The following is a 15,267-nucleotide window of genomic DNA, read 5'->3' on the forward strand; positions in this document are numbered from 1 at the left end:
ATGAGAATAGAAAGGTTCAGAACTTTTGTAAAACATCACAGTACAGTTGAAATATATATGGCAAATAGAAATCCTATATGGATGGTGTTAAGAGATAGATGGGAGGTATTGAATAGAGTTGAAGGATGGGACTAATAACAAATAACAACAAATAATAACAAAGATAGCTAATAATGTAAGCATACTGTGTCCATAATAAGTATATAGGTTGTATGTTGGGAGCTTTTGGGAAAGAGCACAGTTAGAAAGATATGGCATTTAGAAGCAAACCGGATGGACATCATGAAAATGATCGGAGAGGTTGAGAGTAGAAGAAGTTCAGGAGCAAAAAAATAAATATATATATATATATATATATATATATATATAATTATTGTAAAATTAACTCTGTCCATAAGGTGTAGATAGTAAGTATAGACCGGAAGTAGAGGCCTGGGCGTTGTTGTTCACTAATTTACTCCAAGTAGGGAAAGGATGGTGGGGTTGAAAAGTAATAAAGGGGAATATATATATAAAAAATAAAAAATAAACATGGGGGATTGGAAGTGATGCAGACAATTACATTGATAGAAGATACAATCTATCTGCAATATTAAGCTGATCCATTCCCCCCATAAAAAAAAATAAAAAAATAAAAAAAAGTATTATTTAGTTGACAGTAATTTACTCTGAGTAGTCTGTAATGTATGATGTATTTCATGTACACTGTAATTGTTTGCGTGTTAATTCTTTCACAACTAATAAATCCTATTAGTTGAATTGAGTGAATGCATTCCTCGTTTTACAGAGTCATTCTTTGATTGCCTTTACGCTCATAATTTAGTAGGAATATCGGTGTTTGTTATTTACACTATAAACATAGCATATGCTTGGGTTCCACCTGGACATCTCTGATCTACTGATCCTCAATACATTAATGCTAGAACATTGGGTTGCCAGGATTAGCTTAGATTTGTATCTCGGATCAAATAAAATTTTATTTTGTCACGTGCGCCGAAATACAACAGGTGTAGACGTTACCGTGAAATGCTTAGTTACGAGCCCTTAACCAACAACACAGAGTTAAAAAGCATGAAAAAACGAGTTTCTTAATAATAACGTAATGCATAACGGTGGAAGATAGACATGTTCATTACAGCCACACTGAGTTGGTGATGGAAGGCCTTGACACATGTTGATTACAGCCACACTAAGTTGGTGATGGAAGGCCTTGACACATGTTCATTACACCCAAGGAAGGCCTTGACACATGTTCATTACAGCCACACTGAGTTGGTGATGGAAGGCCTTGACACATGTTCATTACAGCCAAGGAAGGCCTTGACCAAAGCCTCTAGATCCTGTTGCATTTATTCACATCATAATGGAGTCAGATTGATGAATGTAGTGTATTATATTCAACATCATGGTGCTTTTTTTAAAACCAAATACAGCTTCAAATACTATTTGAAATCTTAAATACGTTTTTTTTTTTTTTTTTTTTTTTTTTAAAGTCATTTAGCAGACGCTGTTATCCAGAGCGACTTACAGGAGCAATTAGGGTTAAGTGCCTTGCTCAAGGGCACATCGACAGATTTTTCACCTAGTCGGCTCGGGGATTAGAACCAGCGACCTTTCGGTTACTGGCACAACGCTCTTAACCACTAAGCTACCTGCCTGTATTTTAACCCTGGTCTGAAAGAGGATGAACACACAGAGTGGAGGTAAATGGTGTGACACTTTTCCAAGTCAGCCAGAGAGGAAAAGCTGGGAACTGAATTGGACACGTGTTGACGACAAAGTAAAGTCACTCACCCTCAGTTTGAGGTACCTGGGGAAACAGAAAGTTCCCCTAAAGTACCACAGTCCAGGCCAAGATTTACAGTTCTGTTATTAGCAGTGTTCCCTTTCAAGCCATCACAAGACCAATAAACTGCTCTCCCTTTCTCCCTTTACGACTCTGAATGGCCCTGAGGAGGTCAGGAGACGCCTTCGGCAAGTTAGCAGACCGTCTTATGATCTGCATATGTTACTGGGGAAACGACCAGCAAGGCTTTTGAGCACCAAGAGATGTATATTGTAAGGTAGAAGAGTCAGGAAGAGACGTCTATTGTAGAAGTCTATTGTAGAAGTCTATTGTAGAAGTCTATTGTAGAAGTCTATTGTAGAAGAGCCAGGAATTGTACTATTTGTGACAAAGGGAAATGGTGCAAGGCCATGTAAACACGTTTTCTTAACAATATATCAAACTGAAAGACTCACGACATGTTGATATAACTTGAAACATGATACACTACATGACCAAAAGTATGTGGACATCTGAACATCTCATTCCAAAATCATGGGCATTAATATGGAGTGGGTCCCCACTTTGCTGCTATAACAGCCTCCACTCTTCTGGGAAGGCTTTCCACTAGATGTTGGAACATTGCTGAGGGGACTTGCTTCCATTCAGCCACAAGAGTATTAGTGAGGTCGGGCACTGATGTTGGGAGATTAGGCCTGGCTCGCAGTCAGCGTTCCAATTCATCCCAAAGATGTTCGATGGGGTTGAGGTCAGGGCTCTGTGCAGGACAGTCAAGTTCTTCCACACTGATCTCAACAAACCATTTCTGTATGGACCTCACTTTGTGCACGGAGGCATTGTCATGCTGAAACAGGAAAGGGCCTTCCCAAAACTGTTGCCACAAAGTTGGAAGCACAGAATCGTCTAGAGTGTCATTGTATGCTGTAGCGTTAAGATTTCCCTTCACTGGAACTAAGGGGCCTAGCCCGAACCATGAAAAACAGCCTCAGACCATTATTCCTCCTCCATCAAACTTTACAGTTGGCACTATGCGTTGGCAGGTAGCGTTCTCCTGGCATCCGCCAAACCCAGATTTGTCCGTCGGTCTGCCAGATGGTGAAGTGTGATTCATCACTCCAGAGAACGCGTTTCCACTGCTCCAGAGTCCAATGGCGGCGTGCTCTACACCACTCCAGCCGACGCTTGGCATTGCGCATGGTGATCTTAGGCTTGTGTGCAGCTGCTCGGCCATGGAAACCCATTTCATGAAGCTCCCGACGAACAGTTATTGTGCTGACGTTGCTTCCAGAGGCCGTTTGGAACTCGGTAGTGAGTGTTGCAACCGAGGACAGACAATTTTTACACGCTACACGATTCAGCAGTCGGCGGTCCCGTTCTGTGAGCTTGTGTGGCCTACCACTTTGCGGCTGAGCCTCTGTTGCTCCTAGACGTTTCCACTTCAGAATAACAGTACTTACAGTTGACCGGGGCAGCTCTAGCAGGGCAGAAATTTTACGAACTGACTTGTTGAAAAGGTGGCATCCTATGACGGTGCCACGTTGAAAGTCACTGAGCTCTTCAGTAAGGCCATTCTACTGCCAATGTTTGTCTATGGAGATTGCATGTCTGTGTGCTCAATTCTATACACCTGTCAGCAACGGGTGTGGCTGAAATAGCCGAATCCACCAATTTTAAAGGGTGTCCACATACTTTTGTATATATAGTGTATTTCTCTTCTGATCCTCCTATGTCATTACAAATAAGTACAATGGATATTTTACTGTAACATAAAAGGTATGCATTTTACCAAAAGCATGTGGTTACGTGGTGGAAGTCATTGAGTAGTTGTAAGATGGCAGGTCTAATTTACAAACTAATGATCAATACTGTCTCGGCACTGTCCACACCGGATGCTAACCGTTAACCAAGCCCATTGTCTATTCCTGGTTGGTGAAGCTCTCTTTAGTTTCACGGTGGTGGATGATGTAGCCCGCTCACATTTTCTCTTTCAATTGGTAAGACCATCTCATGCTCAAAAGTCTTGCGAATGTACCATTGTATTTGCCTGAGTTGAGTACGGAAGTTCACCTGTGGAGACGCGCCTCCATAACTGTATTGTATCCCGTTATACCCTGCCTCTGTATTGTATCTAACTAACTCCCGAGTGGCGCAGTGGTCTAAGGCACCGCATCGCAGTGCTAGCTGTGCCACTAGAGATCCTGGTTCGTATCCAGGCTCTGTCGTAGCCGGCCGCGACCGGGAGACCCATGGGGCGGCGCACAATTCGTCCAGGGGAGGGAATGGACGGCAGGGATGTAGCTCAGTTGTTAGAGCATGGCGTTTGCAACGCCAGGGTTGTGGGTTCGATTCCCACGGGGGGCCAGTATGAAAAAAAATTATAATAATGTATGCACTCACTAACTGTAAGTCGCTCTGGATAAGAGCGTCTGCTAAATGACTAAAACGTAAATGTTAACTACCCTTATTTAGTCTAGTAAAACCTTTAATGAATTATTTGTGGCATTGAGTTCATTGGGTTCTTGAGGTTTCAGAGCTCGATGACGTTTCAGAATGAGAACATAGTAATTGATTGTTGATTAAGATTGTTGATATAGGGCCTCCTGAGTGGCGCAGCGGTCTAAGGCACTGCATCGCAGTGCTTGAGGCGTCACTACAGACCTGGGTTCGTTCCCAGGCTGTGTCACAACCGTCCGTGACCGGTGGCGCACAATTGGCCCAGCGTTGTCCGGGTTAGGGGAGGGTTTGGCCAGGGGGGCTTTACTTGGCTCAGCGCGCTCTAGCGACTCCTTGTGGCGGGCCGGAGACACAGAGTGTGTGTGTGTGTGTGTGTGTGTGTGTGTGTGTGTGTGTGTGTGTGTGTGTGTGTGTGTGTGTGTGTGTGTGTGTGTGTGTGTGTGTGTGTGTGTGTGTGTGTGTGTGTGTGTGTGTGTGTGTGTGTGTGTGTGTGTGTGTGTGTGTGTGTGTGTGTGTGTGTGTGTGTGTGTGTGTGTGTGTACCTGAAGGACCAGGTTGTGTTTGATCTGGGAGAAGATAGGTGGGTTGTCGTTGACATCGGACACGGTTAAGGTCACTTGGACCGCGGTAGACAGAGGAGGGTCTCCCTCATCAGCTGCTTGGACCGTCAGAGAGTAGTGAGTGATCTGGGAGAGGGAGAGAGACCAGTTAGATACAGGATATTAGTGTTCTACTACTTTCTTCACTTCTTTCTCTTAGCTCCTAGTAGAGCAAAGGGCTTCAACAGTGCATCTCCAGGGAACTTTATTCCAGGTGATTCCTTCCCAAACTAAACCCCCCTCACCTCCTCTCTGTCCAGTGTAGCCCTGACTATGATCTCTCCACTGCGAGGGTCGATGCTGAACTGCCCCTGAGGGTCTCCACTGGAGATGGAATAGTGGATAAGGTTGTTCAATGGCCCATCCAGGTCATTGGCTGTCACCTTGGAGTGAGAACAGAGGGGAAGGAGGGCAAAGGGGCCGAAGAGAAGAGGGGGGAGAGAAGAGGAGAGGGGGTTGAGAGGAGAGATGAGGGGGAGAGAAGTGGGGGGAGAGAGGTGGGGGGAGAGAAGAGGGGGTTGAGAGAAGAGGGGGTTGAGAGGAGAGATGAGGGGGGGAGAGAAGAGGTGGGGGGAGAGAAGAGGGGGTTGAGAGGAGAGGAAACAGTAAGCCTCATTGAACTGAGCTGCTTGGCTTTTATTGACACCAAATGAAATGACAGTCTTATTAATATTAACCCAACCAAACTGCCATTTTCTATAAGTACTTAGATGTGTTGCTGTCCAAATGCCAAATTCAAATTCAAAACAACTTTATTAGTCCCCTGAGAGAAATTACTTGTCATTGAACACATTGAATGGTGTATTACAATCACTGGTTTCTAAAGTGATAGTTGACACTTGAGAGTGACAGTTGACAGTTGAGAGTGATAGCTACCTGCATCACCACATCGCCAGGCGACAGGTCCTCTGAGATGTCAGCTCTGTAGTCTCCCTGTCCGAACACGGGCGCGTTGTCATTGACATCTGTGATGTTGATAATCACCATGGTGATGTCGCTCAGAGTCGACTTGCCTCTCGTCCCCTCCACTGACAGGTAGTATTCACGGCACAGCTCAAAGTCTAAAGAGCCATTCACAGCCAGAACACCTGAGAAACCCACAACACAAACCCTATTCATTTATCTGACAGCTTTGTTAACTTGGTCCTCTACACACCAACACAGCTCTGGGTTGACATGTGGGTTTTGAGTATACGTTCTGAGCCTTCAAAAAAATAGGAAAATTACAGCGATTTCCAAAGATGAACACAGCAATATATTTAATTCATCTTGTGGTGCTCTTTAATCACAAACGAAACGCTGACATGTTTCCACCTTGTGGTTTTTTTGTCAGCTCTTATCTGATTGTGTGTGTTCTGTTTCCAAAAAACATAAATCTTGTGATTGGCCTCGCAGTCAAACAGGTGTTGGGTGCTACCTGTAAATAGTACCAGGATGTAGAGACATGGACATTCTAAAATGTACATCTGTTCCAGCCCAAGGTAACTACAGTACCAGGATGTAGAGACATGGACTTGAGCAGATTGGAGTTTTCCTTTCTACTTTGTTCCAAGGACAGCTCTGCCTCAAGGTCAGAAATAATAATTATTGGTTAAGTTAAAGGAAGTCCATAGCAGGAAGGTGTCTGCCATAATATTGGGCATGGATCGTGATTTTAGAAATATTCGACATTTGGCTTGTCTCACTTTATCTGAACATCCCTTACTGTAGCTATGGTTACAAAAGCCACAAAGTGCAGCTGTACAGTACATTGGATTTATCTATTGCTGTTCTGTACCCTGGTGGAAACCTGCCACTGCTCTCGTATTCGTTCTCTCTCTCTCTCTCTCTCGCGCTCTCTCTCTCTCTCTCTCTCTCTCTCTCTCTCACTCACTCTTTAACTCTCTCACCCCCCTCTTGCTCTCTCTCACTCACTCTTTAACTCTCTCACGCCCCCCCCCCTCTCTCTCTCTCTTTAACTCTCTCTTTAACTCTCTCTCTCTCTCTCTCTTTAACTCTCTCACGCCCCCTCTCTCTCTCTCTCTCTCTCGCTCTCTCGCTCTCTCGCTCTCTCTCTCTCTCTCTCTCTCTCTCTCTCTCTCTCTCTCTCTCTCTCTCTCTCTCTCTCTCTCTCTCTCTCTACCCCCCTCTACCCCCCTCTCCTTCACTTCTCCCTCTCTCTCCATCTCCTTCCCTCCATCTCTCTATCTCTCTGCTACAGAAACAGCCACATGTAAATGGGGCAGAGAGAGAGAGAATTTCCTGGTTTCCTGGGCCGTCTGCCAGTCTGGTTAACACACTTCATTAACATAAGACAAGATGACAACATAACAACAGTCATAACTGCCACATTCCTCTTAAAACCCCACTAGGTTACAACATGTGCGATAACATCACACAGGTACAATTCTCTGTTTTGTTGAGCTAGTTAAAGACTTCTAGAGCTAACCCTCACCTTGTCTGTTTGCTGAGCTAGTTAAAGGCTTCTAGAGCTAACCCTCACCTTGTCTGTTTGCTGAGCTAGTTAAAGACTTCTAGAGCTAACCCTCACCTTGTCTGTTTGCTGAGCTAGTTAAAGACTTCTAGAGCTAACCCTCACCTTGTCTGTTTGTTGAGCTAGTTAAAGACTTCTAGAGCTAACCCTCACCTTGTCTGTTTGCTGAGCTAGTTAAAGACTTCTAGAGCTAACCCTCACCTTGTCTGTTTGCTGAGCTAGTTAAAGACTTCTAGAGCTAACCCTCACCTTGTCTGTTTGCTGAGCTAGTTAAAGACTTCTAGAGCTAACACTCACCTTGTCTGTTTGCTGAGCTAGTTAAAGACTTCTCCTAGAGCTAACACTCACCTTGTCTGTTTGCTGAGCTAGTTAAAGACTTCTAGAGCTAACCCTGCCCAGACGCTCACCAACATTCACAACATCACCCCTGGCCAGACGCTCACCAACATCCACAACATCACCCCTGCCCAGACACTCACCAACATCCACAACGTCATCCCTGCCCAGACCCACCTGCTCACACCCCCATCTCCAGCGCCCGCATCAATCTCCGCCACATTACCTCAAACTGCACCATTATGTTTCTCTCCGTCGCCCATACACTTTCAACATTTTGATAATAAAGCATTTGACCTTTCCATTGTGTTAACGACAGAGAATTGGTTGATTTCCAGTTTTTTCAAGTCTATGTTATGTCCAAATGATTGACAAAAAAAGTATTGTCCAACCCATCGGGTATTTCACTGCACCCTCATATGCCATGTCAATGTCAACTCAAATGACTCCCTTAGTTCTCATTCAGGTACTTTTGAGAGTGATTTTACATGTACATCTGCCAGGTGTTTTTCTAGAAGGGATACAGCTTTTTCAAAATTGACTTTTCGTAGCATGTTTAGGAGAATGAACCTAGCAGGTTAGGATAACTAGGTTAAGGTTAGGAAAAGGGTAAGGGTTAGCTAACATGCAAAACAAATCTACTTTTGACATCAATTTGACCAAAGCTGTATCCCATTTAGACATGACCATCTGCCAGGGTTTGGATCAATTTGAATTGAAGTCAGTAAATTCAGGAAGTGATTTGAATTTAAAAAACAGCTTCTCCTTTTCAGCTTATTGAGAAGTCGTTGAAAATAGATGCCCTTTTTTGAATTTCAGTTTACTTCCTGAATTGTCTGACTTCAACCCTGACCTGTAATATATAACATTAAGCCTCCAAGTCTGTCTCCATTGATAAAACATATAATACATAACATTAAGCTTCCAAGTCTGTCCCTATTGATAAAACATATAATACATAACATTAAGCCTCCAAGTCTGTCTCCATTGATAAAACATATAATACATAACATTAAGCTTCCAAGTCTGTCCCTATTGATAAAACATATAATACATAACTAAAACATATACTTATTTACTTTGACACGTAGCTATGGTAACAAAACAACTGTGTGGTGGGACGATTGCTCTTGGGATGGAACTCTTGGGGTCCCCCTGTAGCTCAGTTGGTAGAGCATGGCGCTTGCAACGCCAGGGTTGTGGGTTCGTTTCCCACGGGGGGCCAGTATGAAAAAAGTATGCACTCACTAACTGTAAGTCGCTCTGTATAAGAGTGTCTGCTAAAATGACTAAAATGTAAAAATGAACTATGCACAAGTTGATTAAGCTGCTGACAAGCCCGGCTACTGAATGGTTTGACAACTAATACAGAGATTGGTTTGGCTCAGTCCAACCAACCTCTATGAGACTCCTGCTCTGCTACGGTAGATCAAAGCAGGGAGAATTTGTAATGAAGGGACACCAAGAGAAGTCAGGGAGAAAAAAGTAGGTACAGTATATGTGTCAGTGCAGGACCAGGCAGTATAATACAGTATATAGGTGTGTGTCAGTGCAGTATAATACAGTACTGACTACTTTATACTCATCCAGAGTGTCTGATTGCTTTACAGTGTATATCAACAGCACCTTTACAAAATCTATCAAAAGTGCACTGGCAGTGACAATGTACTTTCAATAATTTCTCTGCCTCGCTTTGCAATACTGCTCTGAAGTCAATAGAAAGCAGATCTATCTCTGCCAAAACATTCAAGAAATGGCACTATATATTGCAGTCAGCAGCACGACCAGGTGAAGAGGTATTTGCTATACCCTTTAGCTTTGCATCAACCTCATTAGTGGGCTTCTCTGCCTGCTGCCAGTTATTTCTTGCTGATGTGGGTGTATTTTTTAGGGTTCAAAATGGTTGCGCTTCATAAATATATTAATTTGCACCAAATAAATGCAAATAAACTTTATGAAACCTTATGGAATCTCACAGAACCTTAGTAACCCATGGAACTCAAGGAAGGGATGGAACCGAACCTTACCAGTTGCCGGGTGCAGGTAGAACCTTCCCCTCTCGTTGCCGGAGACGATGGAGTAAACAATGGGTTCCAGCTCGGTCCCGTCTCTAGTGAGGGCAGAGACGCTGATGACCTCTGACCCTACCAGGGTGGATTCTGGGATCTGGGCGGAGTACTCCTGGCTCAGGAACACCGGCTGGTAGTCGCTCAGGTCGACAACGTGTACCGTAACCGTGGCGACGGAGTACAGTTGTCGGGGAAGCCCCCGGTCTGTGGCTTTGACCTTGAGTTCAAAGGTCGATCGGGTGTTTTCGGCCAGCGACCTCTCCAGGCGCAGGATACCGGAGAACTCTTCCAATGAGAAGTGGCCGCTGTTGTCCTCGAGTAGAGAATACTTCACCTCAGAGTTTATTCCTGCAGAAGGAGAGAAGAGAATAGGAGTCAGTCTGGTTGTCCTGAGCAGAGACTATTTCATATAGAGAGAACACTATCTGGCTACTATTATCTCTATGGTATTTCACCTCAGAGTTCATATCTGCCGGAGGAGAAAATAGGAATTATCAGTCTGGTTGGTTTAGTACCACGAGTTTGGGTTTCTTCCAAAGTATGCTAATCACTAGGTAGTAACTTAATATTTACATTTACATTTACGTCATTTAGCAGACGCTCTTATCCAGAGCGACTTACAAATTGGTGCATTCACCCTATAGCCAGTGGGATAACCACTTTACAATTTTTATTTTTATTTTTATTTATTTTTGGGGGGGGGGGTAGAAGGATTACTTTATCCTATCCCAGGTATTCCTTAAAGAGGTGGGGTTTCAAATGTCTCCGGAAGGTGGTGAGTGACTCCGCTGTCCTGGCGTCGTGAGGGAGCTTGTTCCACCATTGGGGTGCCAGAGCAGCGAACAGTTTTGACTGGGCTGAGCGGGAACTATGCTTCCGCAGAGGAAGGGGAGCCAGCAGGCCAGAGGTGGATGAACGCAATGCCCTCGTTTGGGTGTAGGGACTGATCAGAGCCTGAAGGTACGGAGGTGCCGTTCCCCTCACTGCTCCATAGGCAAGCACCATGGTCTTGTAACGGATGCGAGCTTCAACTGGAAGCCAGTGGAGTGTGCGGAGGAGGGGGGTGACGTGAGAGAACTTGGGAAGGTTGAACACCAGACGGGCTGCATTCATCCATAATAAATATATAGCTAGGAGTTAATGGCCTTATCAAAGCCTTATCAAAGCCTTATCAAAACAATATGCGAGCTGCAATTATGAAGAAAAATAAAATAATAAACAGCCATAATAAACAGCCATAATAAACAGCCATAATTAACAGCCATAATTAACAGCCATAATTAACAGCCATAATTAACAGCCATAATAAACAGCCATAATTAACAGCCATAATAAACAGCCATAATAAACAGCCATAATAAACAGCCATAATAAACAGCCATAATAAACAGCCATAATTAACAGCCATAATAAACAGCCATAATAAACAGCCATAATAAACAGCCATAATAAAGTCAAACATCCATAATAAACATCCATAATAAACAGCCATAATTAACAGCCATAATTAACAGCCATAATTAACAGCCATAATAAACAGCCATAATAAACAGCCATAATAAACAGCCATAATAAACAGCCATAATTAACAGCCATAATAAACAGCCATAATAAAGTCAAACATCCATAATAAACATCCATCATAAACAGCCATAATAAACAGCCATAATAAAGTCAAACATCCATAATAAACATCCATAATTAACAGCCATAATAAACAGCCATAATAAAGTCAAACATCCATAATAAACATCCATCATAAACAGCCACAGGATAATATATGATTAGATATGTGTTTCTGCACCTACAGGAGTGGCCCTGTAACGATGAATCTCTCTCTCTCTCTCTCTCTCTCTCTCTCTCTCTCTCTCTCTCTCTCTCTCTCTCTCTCTCTCTCTCTCTCTCTCTCTCTCTCTCTCTCTCTCTCTCTCTCTCTCTCTCTCTCTCTCTCTCTCTCTCTCTCTCTCTCTCTCTCTCTCTCTCTCTCTCTCTCTCTCTCTCTCTCTCTCTCTCTCTCTCTCTCTCTCTCTCTCTCTCTCTCTCTCTCTCTCTCTCTCTCTCTGTTTTTAAATGTTTTATTTAACTTTTATTTAAGCAGGGAGTCATGCTGAGACCACGGTCTGTTTTGCAGATGAGCACTGCATGAACACATCATGAAACAACAATTACACTATACATATCTATGTACACATCAATTACATAATACATGAAAAGCAAACACTAAAAGCAAAACACAATCATATGAAACAAACATATTCTTTAGTAAAAAGGCCCTCTAACATCTGCCTGAATTGCCCTACAGGCACCAACTCAAACAATTTTAAGGACTTTTGGAGATCATTCCACATGAGAGGCGCAAAACAACAAAGAAAAACTGATTCAGCTAACTCAGTGGATGTTGAAGGGATCTCCACGCCTCTAACTTATACATCTGAAGGTTAACAATGAGGTAAGGTATGCAAGAGGGCTTTATAGACAAAAAGAATACAATGCATCGCTCTAGGAGACTTCAAAGAGGGCCAGCCTGCTTTCTGATACAGAATGCATGCGATGTGTCCTGAACCTGCTGCCCGTAATAAAGCGTAGTGCACTGTGGTAAACTGCATCCAATGGTTTCAGTGTATTGGCAGCTGTATTCATATAGATGGTGTTGCCATAGTCTAAAACCGGAATGAATGTTGACTGAATTATCTGCTTTCTGCTATTTGACAAAAGACAGGACCTGTTCCTATAGAATAATACTATTTTAATTCTTAATTTCTTAACCAACTCATAAACATGTTTTTTGAAAGATAGCTTTTCGTCAATCCAGATGCCCAGATATTTATAAGCAGGGACACGATCAATAAGGGGCACCATCCAAAATTACATATGCATAAATTAGTGATGCGCTTGTTGACTCATAACCCACAGTTCCGGTGGTTATATCCGCAGGGCGGGCGGATTTATGGTCATGAACTTTTGTGTGGAGGAAGGGCGGTTGGGTGGCGGTCAGGAAGTATATAGGAGAAGAGTGTTTACGTTATGACCTGGGGAATAGGAGAATCGTCTCTATGTTATGACCTGGGGAATAGCAGAATAGTCTCTATGTTGTGACCTGGGGAATAGGAGAATAGTCTCTATGTTATGACCTGGGGAATAGGAGAATAGTCTCTATGTTATGACCTGGGGAATAGGAGAATAGTCTCTATGTTATGACCTGGGGAATAGGAGAATAGTCTCTATGTTATGACCTGGGGAATAGGAGAATAGTCTCTATGTTATGACCTGGGGAATAGGAGAATAGTCTCTATGTTATGACCTGGGGAATAGCAGAAGAGTCTCTATGTTATGACCTGGGGAATAGCAGAATAGTTTCTATGTTATGACCTGGGGAATAGGAGAATCGTCTCTATGTTATGACCTGGGGAATAGGAGAATAGTCTCTATGTTGTGACCTGGGGAATAGGAGAATAGTCTCTATGTTATGACCTGGGGAATAGGAGAAGAGTCTTTATATTATGACCTGGGGAATAGAAGAAGAGTCTTTATGTTATGACCTGGGGAATAGCAGAATAGTCTTTATGTTGTGACCTGGGGAATAGGAGAAGAGTCTTTATGTTATGACCTGGGGAATAGAAGAAGAGTCTTTATGTTATGACCTGGGGAATAGCAGAATAGTCTTTATGTTGTGACCTGGGGAATAGGAGAAGAGTCTTTATGTTATGACCTGGGGAATAGGAGAATATTCTTTATGTTATGACCTGGGGAATAGGAGAATAGTCTTTATGTTATGACCTGGGGAATAGCAGAATAGTTTCTATGTTATGACCTGGGGAATAGGAGAATAGTCTTTATGTTATGACCTGGGGAATAGGAGAATAGTCTCTATGTTATGACCTGGGGAATAGCAGAAGAGTCTTTATGTTATGACCTGGGGAATAGAAGAAGAGTCTTTATGTTATGACCTGGGGAATAGCAGAATAGTCTTTATGTTGTGACCTGGGGAATAGGAGAAGAGTCTTTATGTTATGACCTGGGGAATAGGAGAATATTCTTTATGTTATGACCTGGGGAATAGGAGAATAGTCTTTATGTTGTGATCTGGGGAAGAGCAGAATAGTCTCTGTGTTATGACCTGGGGAATCGCAGAATAGTCTTTATGTTATGACTTGGGGAATAGCAGAATAGTCCCTATGTTATGACCTGGGGAATAGGAGAATAGTCTTTATGTTATGACCTGGAGAATAGTCTTTATGTTATGACCTGGGGAATAGCAGAATAGTTTCTATGTTATGACCTGGGGAATAGGAGAATAGTCTTTATGTTATGACCTGGGGAATAGGAGAATAGTCTCTATGTTATGACCTGGGGAATAGCAGAAGAGTCTTTATGTTATGACCTGGGGAATAGGAGAAGAGTCTTTTATGTTATGACCTGGGGAATAGGAGAATAGTCTTTATGTTATGACCTGGGGAATAGGAGAGAATAATTTTATGTTATGACCTGGGGAATAGCAGAAGAGTCTTTATGTTGTGACCTGGGGAATAGGAGAATAGTCTCTATGTTGTGACCTGGGGAATAAGAGAATAGTCTCTATGTTATGACCTGGGGAATAGCAGAATAGTCTTTATGTTATGACCTGGGGAATAGCAGAGTAGTCTCTATGTTATGACCTGGGGAATAGGAGAATAGTCTCTATGTTATGACCTGGGGAATAGGAGAATAGTCTCTATGTTATGACCTGGGGAATAGGAAAATAGTCTCTATGTTATGACCTGGGGAATAGGAGAAGAGTCTTTTATGTTATGACCTGAGGAATATGAGAATAGTCTTTATGTTATGACCTGGGGAATAGGAGAAGAGTATTTCACATTATGACCTGGGGAATAGGAGAATAGTCTTTATGTTATGAACTGGGGAATAGGAGAAGAGTCTTTATGTTATGACCTGGGGAATAGGAGAATAGTCTTTATGTTATGACCTGGGGAATAGCAGAATAGTCTCTATGTTATGACCTGGGGAATAGGAGAATAGTCTCTATGTTATGACCTGAGGAATAGGAGAATAGTCTCTATGTTATGACCTGGGGAATAGGAGAAAAGGAGGTAAGTACAATTGAAGTCGGAAGTTTACATACACCTTAGCCAAATACATTTTAAACTCTGTTTTTTCACAATTCCTGACATTTAATCCTTGTAAAAATAAATAGGTCAGTTAGGATCACCACTTTATTTTAAAAATGTGAAATGTCGGAATAATAGTAGAGAGAATTATTTATTTTCTGCTATTATTTCTTTCGTCACATTCCCAGTGGGTCAGAAGTTTACATACACTCAATTAGTATTTGGTAGCATTGCCTTTAAATTGTTTTACTTGGGTCAAACGTTTCGGGTAGCCTTCCACAAGCTTCCCACAATAAGTTGGGTGAATTTTGGCCCATTCCTCACGACAGAGCTGGTGTAACTGAGTCAGGTTTGTAGGCCTCCTTGCTCGCACACGCTTTTTCAGTTCTGCCCACAAATGTTCTATAGGATTGAGGTCAGGGCTGTGTGATGGCCACTCCAATAC

At 42.8% G+C, this 15,267-nt stretch overlaps 1 protein-coding gene across 1 annotated transcript in view; it reads right to left on the reverse strand.

Annotated features, from left to right (window-relative positions):
• The window catches only part of LOC311105189 (protocadherin Fat 2-like), a gene marked incomplete at its 5' end in the record, with an annotated part of 66,973 nt that overhangs the window by 23,536 nt on the left and 28,170 nt on the right, over nt 1-15,267 (reverse strand). The window contains 4 exons of the mRNA XM_084147245.1: nt 4,783-4,926; nt 5,085-5,222; nt 5,716-5,927; nt 9,676-10,065. Of these exons, the coding sequence (XP_084003371.1) occupies nt 4,783-4,926; nt 5,085-5,222; nt 5,716-5,927; nt 9,676-10,065 (884 nt within the window). The remainder of the gene's footprint in view (nt 1-4,782; nt 4,927-5,084; nt 5,223-5,715; nt 5,928-9,675; nt 10,066-15,267) is intronic.

The sequence above is a fragment of the Coregonus lavaretus genome, assembly GCF_964263955.1.
Source record: "Coregonus lavaretus genome assembly, chromosome: 29".
Taxonomy (NCBI): domain Eukaryota; kingdom Metazoa; phylum Chordata; class Actinopteri; order Salmoniformes; family Salmonidae; genus Coregonus; species Coregonus lavaretus.